Source organism: Rhea pennata, chromosome 7, assembly GCF_028389875.1.
Source record: "Rhea pennata isolate bPtePen1 chromosome 7, bPtePen1.pri, whole genome shotgun sequence".
NCBI lineage: Eukaryota > Metazoa > Chordata > Aves > Rheiformes > Rheidae > Rhea > Rhea pennata.
Window position 1 is genome coordinate 15010056 of NC_084669.1, and position 12839 is coordinate 15022894.

Here is a 12839-nt window from a genome sequence, read left to right on the forward strand (position 1 = left end):
TTCCTGCAAAAAATGACCAGAAAAAAGAAGTCTCAGATTCTGTAGGTAGATATTTGAACACTTTAATTATTTTTTTGGGGTTACTGACATCTTGAGTCCTGACAAATCAGGATAAATCTGACCCTCAGCAGGTGGGTGGTGGCTGGCTCGAGATCTACTTCCAAGGAGCAGCCTGGAGCACCACTGCCACCCAGCCCTGGGTCAGTCATTTGTAGGATTATCGGATGCACCTTGGAGTGTTGAACCTTGTAAACTTTCCCGTACCCAACTAAAAGCATCAAGACTGGTGCTGACCTGCCCTGGTGAGTGAACTACCAGCACTGCATGCAAGGTGAATCACTCAGGGTGAAAGCCCTTCCTGATGTGGTGAAGCTGATAGAGTCTGTATGAAATCTCTACTGGGCCTGAGCTCTTACTGTTGAGTTCATCCAGCTTTGAAGGTCCTTGGCAGCTTTGGGGATGAAGGATATAGTCCTCCAGACTGTACAAGAGCTCAGAGTATAACATCCCTGTGTACACATCTGAAAGAAAGCCATAGAGCATAAGATTTCTCTGCAAAGCCTTAGGCAGCTCATGGGGAGAGAGATACAGAGTGGTCCCTGAGTGGCTAAGTGCCCCACCCTCCCTACTCCTGGTTGGAGAGCTTGGTGGGGAAGTGGGGAAATTGAGCTCACACATTTCTGCAGATCACTCCATCTCAGCACCTACTCTCCTTTGCAGCTTGCAGGATGCACAAGGAGGTGGAAAAGGTCTCTTCTTGTGCCATGCAGGAATTGAATCCTGGGGATATGTGTCATTCCAAAAGCCATCAATAATTCCCATCGACTTCCAGGAGTCTTGAATCCCTGTTGGGATCACAGCTCTGCCTGCCCTTCTCCTTTGTCCTCACTTGGCAAAGAAAGACCCTGATTGAGCTTACCTGTGGTCTCTGTTTTGGCAGATTTTATTGCCTGAAAGCCCCTACCTTGGGCTTAGCAGCTGGTGGTTTGTGACCCTCATTATCCAGCCTGGCTCAGTGGTGGTGACCTTGTGATTGCTCAGGGCTGGTCCCTCCGGGGCCCTCAGCATCTGCTCAGACTGTGGGATCTCTGGTGCAGGGAAGGCAAAAGCTTTGCCCACCATGCAGAGACCTGTGCATTGACCAGGGCCTTTGGTCAGTGCATGCAATGTCACAAGCAGTGTGTGATGGCTGCATGATTTACTGCAGAAGGGGCATCATCCAGGCTCCAAAGCTAGATCCCCCCTGGATGCTGGAGCTCACTGAAACCAAGAGACCCCATAACCCTGCAGTGCCATGCAGGGCTAGCAGAGCATGCTCAGCTGCTTTCTTGCAAAGGCAGCCTGAAGGTGTTTGGGGTTGGCAAACAAATTCTGTCCCACGCTCCCTGTGTTGGAAGGAGCTGGAGAAGAGGCCCAGCCTCATCCCCAGAGAGGGATGAAGACAGCTGTGGCCCTCGGGGCTGAGAAGGCCCCCTGCCAGAAGGCAGCTCCCTCGAACCCAGCCGGCCCCCGCCCTCACTCCCTCCCTCCCCTCTCAGCTCCTCCTAACCACAAGGACTTTGGTTGATGGAGCTGGCGCCAGTGAGTTCCCTGAAGAGTTCAGAAGTCAAGAACTGAGGCAGGTACAGGGAGGGGGGAAACCCGACCCCGGCGGGCAGGCAGGGCTGGGTGGTGGGGGGAGAGCAGGCTGGCCGGGCACTGGGCGCTGCGCTGGGCACTGGGCTGAGGGGTGGCCGTAAGCTGCTGCCAGCCCACTGAGTCCCCCCACCCTGAGCATCCCCACACGGGGTTGTGCTGACAAGTGGGGGTGCAGCAGGGATGGCGGGTCCCTGGCGGGGTTGTGGGGTGGCAGGGATGGGCAGGCAGTGCTGTGTGATGTGTGTGTTTGGGGGATATGAACACGCGTGTGTGTTAACATGCATTTCTGTGTGAATGCATGGGTGCATGAAGGTGCCAGTGTGAACGCGTGTGTGCTTGAGTGTGAACGCATGCATGTGCAAAGGTGTGAGCGAGAACACGTGTGTGTGCATGAATGCATCATGTGTGAGGGTGCAAGTGCGTGTGCTGGGAGGTCTGTGGGTGTGAGAATTGTGCGTATGTGGGAACAAGTGCGTATAAATGTAAGTGTGTGATGGTGTGGGAGTGTGTCCCGGCACGTCCCTCAGCGAGTGCGTGAGGCTGTTTGTGAGTGCGTGCAGCTTTTCCAGAGCGTTTGAGGCTCTAGGAGTGGGTGTGTTTGCGTGTTCGTACCTAGGGTTAAACGACTGGTGCTTCGCAGACCCCAGCCCGGGAGGAAGGGACCTGCCCGGCCGGCCCCAGCCAGCCCCGGGGGACGAGGGGCCGCCGGGGCCGCGGTGGCCCGGCGGCGAGCCCGGCGCCCCGGTGCCGGCGGAGGACGAGCCCGGAGGGGCAGCTGCTCGCGCGGCGCCGGGCAGAGCCGTCGGTGGCGGCGCGGGGGCCGCTCCCGGGGCGCCGCGGCCCCGGCAGGAGCCGGCCCTTCCGCGCCGGCCCTTCCCCGCTTCCCGCCGGCTCTGCTGCCCTCCGCCCGGGCTGCGCGGAGCGGGTGCATCGGCGGCACCAGGGCCGAAGGAAGCGCAGCAGTAAAATCATCATGACAGTCAACTTTTTATTTGTTGTAATTTATTTTTTTTAGCGAAAAAAAAAAAATCTCTGCGAGTACGTGCGCAAGGAGGCGGCCGCGGCGGTCCAGGGACCCGGGTGCCAGCAGACCCCCGAGCGGGGACACAGCGGGCGGCGGCCGGGAGCAGCGGGTCCCCTTTTCATTCCCAGCCGCGGTTGGCGGAGTGCGCGGCTCCTACAGGGCCTCCCCGCTGCCCCGGGGCAGAGGCACCCCGGTTGGGGGGGGTAGGGAGAAGTGGGGGTCGGCCGCCTTCCCAGACCCGCCCCCCGGGGGTTAGGGGCATGCACATGCCCATGGGGCAGCTCCCCCCAGGTCCCCGGGAGAGGGGCCGGGGCCGGGCGGCACGGCCCGGGGCCGGGCAGAGCTCGGCTGCGCAGGCCGCCGCCGTGCACCGGAGCGGGCCGGAGGGCTGCGGCACAACCCCGCGGCTGCCGGCGGAGCTGCCCGGGGAGCCCCCGGCCTTTCCCTCTCCCGCTGAACCCAAGCGGATCCCTCCCGCTTCAGCCACTGCTGCTGGGGCCCGCGGGGATCGCGGCCCTGCGCCCTCCCGAGGGCCCGAAATCCGCCGCCGCCGCGGCGCGGAGCGAGGGCTCCGCGGCTGAGAATTAGGGTCTCCCCTTCCCCGGCAGCCCTGTCCCTCCCTGGCTCCAACTTTAGGACGAAATACCCCCCCCACACACACACACACACACTCCCACACCTTTCCGCCCCTGCGGCGGCGGCGCCCCTCACCCTTTGTCTGGGGCCCTCCGCCGCCCGGTACCTGCCGCTCCACTCGCTCGTGGCTTTGCGTGGGCACCGGGGCGCACTGTGTCCCCCCATGCCACGCCACGCCGGACCGGGGCACCGGGAGACACTCAGTGATAGCGACTCCCTTGCCCAACCAAACGGCCCGGCGCTACCCTGCGCGCACCGAGCGCAGCCGCGCTGACTTTATAAGGTGGCTTTTTTGGAGGGGCTGGGGCAGAAACTAGCTTTTTTTTTTTTTTTTCCTGCGTGTGCCTCTCTGCTGTCATTCACCCGGCTCCTTTCAGCATCCAGCCAATGGAGTGTGAGGGCCTGGGAGAAGCAGGCCTTGGGTAGCGTGATTGATAGGCAAACAGGCCGGCGGGGCGCTCGCACTCACTCACACGCGGCCGCGCTCCGCTCCGCGTCGCGCCGCACCGCGGGGCTCCCGGCTCGCCTGTGCCCGCCGCGGGCACGGGCACGGGCACGGGCTGGCGGCAGCGGGTACCTGCGTGTGCGCGGCTGCGGGGTCGCGGGTGAGCGTGTCCCGGCTCGGCGTGGGTGCCGGCTGTGTCCGAGGGCCGTCGCGCGTGGCTGTGTTACAGCTCGGGGGTTGAGCGCTGGGCTCGGGCTGCGCCCCCGCTGCGCCTCGGCGCTGAGCGCGTAGCGCTGGTGTAGCGGCGTCGTGCCTCGGGGCTGAGGGTCTGGTGTGCCTGGGTCCTGCGTGGACCCGGCTGCTGCACCCCGGTGCCCTGAGGCTCGGTGCCGTTCCGCCTGAGCGCCCCGGGGCTCGGCGGTGTCGCCTCGGCGGGGCGCGGTGCCCGGGAGCAGCATGGATCACATAGGGGCTCATCACCTGCACCAAGGCCAGGCCGAGCCCATCAGCTTCGGCATCGACCAGATCCTCAACACGTCGGAGCCGGGCAGCTGCATGGTGTCGCACCCGCGGCTGCAGGACTCGGCGGAGTACGGCCTGGGCTGCATCGTGGGCAGCGCCTACAACACCGTGACCGGCAGCTACGGGGCGAGCGGCGGCGCGGCCGGCGCCTATAACGGCACCTCCTGCAGCATGGGCGCCCTGCCCGGCTCCTACAACGTGAACATGGCGGTGAGCATGAACGGCAACACCTTGAGCTCGGCCGGCGGCGTGATCCGCGTCCCGGCCCACCGGCCCGTGGCCGGCGGCGTGCACCAGCCCCTCTCCGCCGCCGCCGCCGTGCCGGCGGTGAACGCCATGAACAGTCTCACGGGGCTCACCTTCCCCTGGATGGAGAGCAACAGGCGGTACACGAAAGACAGGTTCACAGGTGAGTCGGGGCGCCTGGACCCCCCCCTCCCCGTCCCTTCCCGCTCCCCTTCTCCCGGTGCGGCCCCCGACGGGGAGAGCCGGACCCCGCCGGCGCCTGCCTCCCGCCCGGCTCCCTCCGCAAGCGCGGCCCGGAGGAGGCCAGAAGCAAGAAGGGGAAGCAAATGGGGCACATCCAGTCACCGCCACATGCGTGTTTTCTTTTTATTTCTTTTTCTTTTTCTTTCTTTCTTTCTTTCTTTCTTTTTTTTTTTTTATGTTTTCTTTTCCCTCGCCGGCAGTTGAACGCGGCCCGGGAAAGGCGGGCACGGAGAACACGGGACGGAAAACTCCCATCGCTCCTGCCCGCTCCCGGGCACGGCTCCCCCTCTCTCTACCCGAGCAAAACCCGTGGCAAAGTTTACCCCTTAAATACAGGGATATTTTTAGGAACAGCCTGCTCTGGCAGCCTTCGGCCGGCCCTTCTCCGGGCGCTTTTACGGCTGTTTTCCCCGTTGATTTTCCTGTTGTGCCCGGTTCTCCCGCTGCCGATTTCAGCTCCGTTTTAGTCCCGCCAAAACGGACTTTTTGCAGCCGCAGCGCACTTAAGGCAGTCCCGTGCCGAGCTCAGCCTGGAGCCGCTTACCAGACCCGCCGCCTTTTCCAGGTGCATTTTCTTTCGGCGCCAACAAAGCAAAAGCTCAAACGAGGAGGCTAAAAATATAACGAAATCGTAACAGGCAGAAATTAGCCCCCCGGTGCGGCAGCGCCTTGATCGTTCCTTTTCTCGGCAGCGAGGCCGATTTTTGCAAGTTCACGTTTAATTTCGATCCGATCGCACTTGGCTTGGACAGCGAGTAAGGGCGTAAAAATGAACCGTTTCCCAGCAAGGCATTGAGCGCTCCCCCCCCCCCCCCCGGTTTTCTTTTTTTTTCTTTTCTTTTTTTTTTCTTTTTTTTTCCTTTTTTTTTTTTTCAGAGTATCTCCTCGGCCTAGCAGTGGAAAGAAATACAGCGAGTTTTACTCGATTTTTTTTTCCCCACTAGGAAAAGGGGGGGCGGAAGAAAAACCCGAAAATCTAATTCTCGTTTCCAGCCCGGGAAGTTATTTCTCGGGCTGGAAATGCTTGGGCCGAGAACGGTGGCGACTATCGCCCCACCAAAAGGAAAATTAAAACGATTCTCGTCTGCAAAAAGCACGGAGGTGTTTCAGCCCGAGCGCTGCGAGCGAGCAGGCCCGGGAGGCGCCGGGACCGGCCCGGCGTTGCCGGTCGGGGCGAGGGCGGGCGGCGGCGGGGCAAAGCCGGGCCCGGCCCGCTGCAGCTCTGCGCCCGCAACGATATTTTAGCGGTGTCCCGGGAAGGGATCGAGCTGGCTGCGGATTTGCAACGAGCACCGTTGCCCCCGACCCCGCCGCGAAGCTCTCTGCTCTGCCGCGTTTCCTCTTTGCTTTTTCGTTTCTTTACAAAAGCGGCTTGAAATCGCTCTTGCTTGGGGCCTCTTGTTTTTCCACACCTTGGGGCTGCGCCGCAGGGCCCAGCTCCGAGCGTGGCCCTCCCCAGCCCCTTTCTCCCGGTGCCAAGCCCGGCCGCCGGCCATGGCAAAGCCCAGCGGTGTCCCGTGGGTTTCCACGGGGTGCCTGTCCCCGCGGCCCGGCAGGATCGCGGGGCTGTAGCTGGCCCCGGGGGGGGGGGTCCCTGTGAGCCCAGTGCTGCCGCTCACCCGGGAGCAGCCTGGGCTGTGTGCACGTCTGAGGGGGAAAAGCGGCGGCTTTGCAGCGGGAGGCTTCCCCAGTCCAGCGCCCCGGGAGCCGGACCCCTCTGCTGATGTGTTGCTGCTTGCTTCTTTGCCTCTCATCCCCCCTCCCGTGTCCCCCCCAGTGGCCCTCTCACCCTTCACTGTAACACGCCGTATAGGTCACCCCTACCAGAACCGCACCCCCCCCAAGAAGAAGAAGCCGCGCACGTCCTTCACCCGCCTGCAGATCTGCGAGCTGGAGAAGCGCTTCCACCGGCAGAAGTACCTGGCCTCAGCCGAGCGCGCTGCCCTGGCCAAGGCCCTCAAAATGACGGACGCCCAGGTGAAGACCTGGTTCCAGAACCGGCGCACCAAGTGGAGGTGAGGGGTGGGGGGTGGGCTTGAAGTGTTCGTGTGAGTGTGTGCTTGCATGTGTGTGCACGGGTGCAGGGAGCTGGGCAGGAACATGCGTGTGGTGTGTGTGTGTGTCCGTAGGCCGGGTGTGGGTGCCTCTGGTCGTGCATAGCTTGTGTGTGCATGCGTGCAGGGAAATGTGCGTGTGAGCGTGCACAGTGTGCCTGAATGTGTTTGTGTGCAGGCTGCATGTTCACTCATGCAGTGCATGTGTGTGATCGTGCAGTGTCTGTGCAAGCACGTGGGTGTGCATGTATGCTGGGTGTGTGCACATGAGTGTGTGTGCAGTGTGCATGCATGCGGCGTGCATTCAGTGTGTGTGAATGCTGTGTGAGTGCACGGGTGTGTGCACATGTGGGTATGCACACACGCAATGTGAACATGTGTGTGCAGCAGGTCTGTATCGTATGCGCAGTGAGTGTGCGGGATTCATGCGTGTGCAGGCAGCGGGCTGTGCAGGAGGTATGCGAGGTGTGTGCGGTCAGGGGCAGCGGCCCCTGTGCCTCCTCTGGCGGGGGCAGTGGGTGGGGGGGGGGGCTGTGCCTGGGGGGGCTGCTGTAAGCGCATGGCTCCAGCCTGGAGCTGTGTGGGGGGCACTGCAACAACTGCCTGGTAGAGTCGTGCTGTGGGGCTGGTGCTCTGTGAGTTTGGAGGTGGTGGGAATGGCTATAGCTGTCCTAGGGCTGCGGCTGTCCTGGACAGCAGCATGTGGCTACAGGACTTGCTGGCACTGGAGGGGACCAGAGAGCAGGGGGAGAAGTAGCCTGAGCCAGATCCCACACGATACTGGTGTGTCAGGCCCTGCGTAACACATTGCTTTCACCCCTGTGGGGTTTACTTCTCCTTCTTGCACTTTTTTTTTTCTTCTCCTGGATGTGAGGATAAAGGCTGGTGGGAGAGGAGAGGAGGCTGGGCTCATGTGGGGGTTCCTGGGCTCCATCGCTATGCCTGCCTCTCCCCGTGCCTCTATGGGCAACCCTATAGAGGCATTCCCAGCACTGGGAGCATCCCTAGGCCAGGCATGCTGCAGAGGGAGACTAGGGCAAGGGACAGCTTCTTTAGCAGGTCAGGAAAAGGTGCTGAGTGCTGAGTGCTTTGGTACAGGCTGGATGCTGAGAGGCACCTTCTGCTTTTCCTCGGTGGGAGCTCACTGGATGAGACCCATGCAGCCAAACCAAGGATCTCCAATCATGCAGGAAAAGAGGGTCTAGAAGTGCAGCCATGGCCCCTCCACAGCTGGATACCCAGTGGATGAAGGGTTGAATCCTTCAGCAGGAAACACAGGCCGAGTCTGGGTGTTATGCAAGTTATCTGAAAGTTCAGGCCTTACTCTTGGCTGCTTCTACAGCTTCTTCAAGGAGGGGGGAAATGGGGCTTTGAACCTTCCCCAGGGTTTTTCCTCCAGGGCCGATGGGACCGTGATTGTCTGGGGATGCTGAAGTTGGAGAGGAGTCGGGGAAGAGGACAAGGAGCTCAGAAACCAAGAGAGTAGGCAAGTCCCACACAGGGGGCCCTTTCCAAGGGACCCCTATGAACTGCTGCTCCCTCAATGCCAGGAAGTCTCTGGCTAGAATGATTTCTGCTAGTCAGGAGCAAAGTCCTGGAGGAGAAGGAGGAACAGTCCTGCTATGGCCTGCAAAGTGGGGTCAGCTATGTCTTCTAACCTGGTTTCCTAAGGAAGTGAGGCAAATGCAACTTGGCTGAATCTCCCTCTGTCTGTCAATAGTATCTGAGTCTGTTGGCCAAGTTCAGCCCCTTTGGCAGAGGAGCAGAGGATGCAAACTTATTTAGACATTTCACAAAAATAGCTGAGTAAAGAGAAGTAAATGGTTCACTGTAAGGGAAAGGCTGCAGCATGACCTCAGCCATAGTATTAGACATGGGAGAATCCACACCAGCATGAGCCAGAGGGTTGCAAGCTTGTAAGTTCTGCTGTTTGCAGTATTTGCATCCCTGGACATTGTGGTGGTGAGCATGGGCGCTCCTGGCTGCTAGTAGTCCCTGCTCAGCCAAATCTGGACTCTTGAATTGGAGTAACTGGGCTCCATGCGGTGCTTGGAGAGCTGGGTGCTGGAAAGAACGGCTCAGAGAAGCCCAGAGTGTGTGTGGGGAGTCTAAGCTAGGCAACGAGGAATAACTAAGAATAGAGAGGTATTTTAAGTCCTTAGATGGATTTAAATGCTTAAATAAATGCAGGTAGGGAAGGGATGGGGGCGTCTTGCCTCTGCCTGGAGTCTCCTTGCCCAGGCCTCTGTGTTGGAGTGGGGTGGCTGTGTGAGCCTCCCACCAGCACCGACCTGATCCCTGCCCCCTTCTACCCGGGACCTGGGCACTCGCTTGAGACAAGGACATCATGACTTGCTTCCTTCCTCTGACCAAGCGGGTTTGAACCTGCAAATCCCTGCCTGAAGTGAACTCATGAAGGAGCCTGCTGCTTGGAACAGGGCTGCAGGGACACGTTGGGGAGCCTTGCCCCAGCCTGGTGCTCAGCTTCCCGTCTCCCTGCGGCCCCCCGGCAGCCTGGCACCAGCACTGAGGAGGCCCAGGAGCAGGGACTGACGGCTGCTGTGCCGGGCAGCGGGCCCAGCCCCAGCCCGCAGGGCTCTCGTCAGCCCCCCGCGCAGTGTCCCGCGGCCACCGGGTCACCCGCGGCTGCCGCGCGCCCGACTGCCCCAGCTGCGGGGCTCCCTCCTTCCTCCCGGGAGCATCTCGCCATTGTGCCGGGAGTCGTTAAATATTCATGGCTGCAGAGCCGGAGCCGCTCCGGGGCTGCTTGGAGTCCCCCCCCTCCCCGGGATGTCTGACGGGAGATGCTGACAGTGATTAGAGCAGGGACTGAGCCCAGAGCTACCTGCTTCCCAACCGGAGACCTTGCTCCCCGGAGGCCCGCTGCCTAATAGCCACGCGCAGGCCTCGACCGCTCCCCGGCGGGGACGAGGGCCCCCCCCGCCCCAGCCCCGTGCTTGGAGATGTCACCGCTGAGCTCGGAGCTGCCACTTCAAATCCCTGCAGCCAAAGAAGATGAGACGTCTCACGTCCCCCTGAGTTACTAAATTAAAAACCTGCTGTTTTCCCCTGTCACTGATCCACCGAGCTGCCTGGAGAGCGTCTGCCAGGCCTGGGGGTGTAAGCGAAGGAAGATGCGGGGTGGGGTGGGGGTCAGGCTGGGACCAGCACTGTGAGCTTCCCCTGGGCTTTCCCAGCAGTTCACTGGAGGCACCTGGCAATGTCCACCAGTAAAAGCAGAAGTGACAGTAGCCTCCAGAATGAGCCACCAGCCCGGCAATGGCAGGGTCAGGATTTTCATTGTGGATTAAGCATATTCAGGTCATTTCTATCCTGTCTTCTCTTCTCAGAAAATCCAGAGCTTGGACTGTAGCAGAGGTGGAAAGGACCTCTGGAGGCTCCCTTAGCCCTGGCAAGATCAGTTCTGCCCATGTAATTCCAGCCAGACGTGTGCCCAATTTGTTCTTAAAATTCTCCTCACCTGCTCTGCCCAGTTTCTTCTGTTCTTTGATTGTACTTGCTGCTAAAAATTAGTTTATAGTGTCTAGCCTGGGTTTTGCTTGCAGTTTAAACGTGTGATTTTTGTCCTGCCTGCCATGGGCATGTTGTTATCTTCACCCAGGCTTTCCTCAGCTGGCTGCTGTAGTCCAGGAGAAGAGGTCGCTGTGCTGAGCACAGGGCATGGGGATCCCACAGCCTCTGCTCATGTGGCCGGGGTGACACTGCCCACCTCCCAGCAGCGCAGCGCCATCAGTTGATGGTGTCTAACCTCGCCTGGTGCCTGCAGACCTGTCCCTGGTCCCGTGTTGCTCGACAGGGTGTTGTGTCCTCAGGTCTTGCTGCTGGCTCTCAAATGTGCTTGCAGGGAGTCAAATCCTTCTGCAGTTGCATCTCACACCCTCGTGTATTCTGGGTTCTGCTTGGGTTTTTCCCATGGGCAGAAAAATAACTGGAGCTGTGGGTCCGTTCCCAGCTTGGCTGTGACCTCCACAAGCTGCTTCTCCCTCTGCTCCCCTTGCTTGTTAAGATCGGAGTCTTTTCTGCAGGGGCTGGGAAGAGGGCCACAGCTCCCTGTTTACAGGTCTTGCTGCAGTTTGTGCTGCCCGTCACATGGAGATGTGGGGCCCCTACTTTCCTCTCCCGGTGGCCTCCAGGCCTGAGCACCCAGCACATGGCCCTTTCTCTCCAGAGATGCCCCTCCTCTGCTTTCCCCAGCCCAGGCCATCCTAAAAATCTTCCTTTTCTTCCTAGGAGGCAGACGGCAGAGGAGAGAGAGGCAGAGAGGCAGCAAGCAAACCGCATCCTCATGCAGCTGCAGCAGGAGGCCTTCCAAAAAACCATCAACCAGCCCATCCAAGCAGACCCCATCTGCGTCCACAACTCCTCCCTCTTCGCCCTCCAGAACCTCCAGCCCTGGTCTGACGACTCCACCAAGATCACCAGCGTCACCACCGTCGCCTCCGCTTGCGAATGAGGCTTGCCCCGACCCGGTGGCGCGTGCCCACCACCCGCCGTGGGACTGTGCCCTGCAGGCAGCACGGTGGCCTGCGTTCTCCCCAGGGAAGGCTGGTGCCCTGCGGCCCCCTGGGCACCCGTGCGTCCCACGCGGAGGAGGTTGGGGAGATCCTCCGCTGGGAGAGGAAGGGAAGGGAGAAACACCTAGCAAACTGTCTGGGCGCGCGGGATCACCCGTGCGGCGGCGGTGTCTTGCCTCCCGCCCGGCCCCTTTGTTCTTCCGAAGGTCTCCGGTGCCGACCGTGAACTTCCTCGTGCGCTGCCAGACAAAGCCGAGCCCCGACTGAGGCGGCCGCGGGGCGTTCACCGTGGAGAAAACTTCCTTTGGGTCCTGCTGGCGGCGGTGCAAAGCCTGGCTTTGTCCACGTCTGTGTGTGCATATATATATATATATATATATATAAAAATAAAATTACACACGTATATATACATATATATACACACACACACACACATATATGTGTATACATATAAGTGGATTAGACTGCTGGTTTGAAAGAGAAGAACAAGGCTCCCTGGAAAACATGTTTCTGCCCAAGACTCCTCGGCATCACCCCGGAGCCGTTCGGGGACGCAACAAATGGAGAAAACAACCTGGCTTTTTTTTTTTCTCCCAGCAGTAATTTCTGTTCATGACAGATGCAAACCCGTCGGATCTCACCTAGCAATGTCTCCTCCCCTTTTTCATTAATTTTTTCTTGGGGGGGGGGGATAAGAGAAGGAACTGACAGACTCCTGAGGACGGTAAATATGATATCTCAATTGTATGAAGCGCCCAAACTGTCCCTGGCCACCACAGACTCCATGCCGATCAGCTTATATTTTAATAATGAGAAGACCTTGGTGGCAGTTTGCAGGGGTAATGCAGTTTCTTTCAATGGGGTTATTTCCACACCATTTGCAAAATGTTGTCCAATATTTTATTTTACCTCCTTTCGTTTATAAGGCAGTTTGTGATAGTGAAAGTGTATTTCACTTTCAACCATTTTAACATAGTCATTTCTTTAATTGTACTGAGGGAATGAAACACAATTAAACAAAGCACTTCTTATAGCAAATGACAGGAATATATATATATATATATACTTATATATACAGTATATATTTTTCAGTTACTTATAATCTAAAACAGCACTGCCAATTTAAGCAGCTGGTACAAACAAGCAATTAGAAAACCTATTTTCAGTGAGATTTTTAAAGGCATTCATTTGTTTTTTTTTTTAAGTTATGCACTTATAAGGTGTTTTATGTGTATTCATTTTATAAAGTGCTTGTGTAATTTATGTGGAAACGAACAAGAAAATAAAAAAAATCTCCAGGGTACTGAATAAATCATTTAATTCCTTGCTCTTCCAGTCTATTAGCTCCCAGAGAGGAGACAGCATATCAGAACTCTCAATATTGAAGCTTTCACTATTTCACCATTTGATCTTGCTGGAGTCCACTTTGGCTTTGGAAGCTGTAGAGATAATTTGATATATTTTAATCCCTGATCCTGTAAACATTTTCGGGCTTC

At 58.5% G+C, this 12839-nt stretch overlaps 1 protein-coding gene across 1 annotated transcript; it reads left to right on the top strand.

Annotated features, from left to right (window-relative positions):
- The first annotated feature begins 4199 nt into the window (after positions 1-4199).
- On the top strand, positions 4200-11282 carry TLX1 (T cell leukemia homeobox 1). Its single transcript, XM_062580468.1, has 3 exons — positions 4200-4674; positions 6568-6769; positions 11060-11282. Exons 1-3 carry the CDS (start codon positions 4200-4202, stop codon positions 11280-11282), a joined length of 900 nt encoding a protein of 299 aa, XP_062436452.1.
- The last annotated feature ends 1557 nt before the right edge of the window (positions 11283-12839 follow it).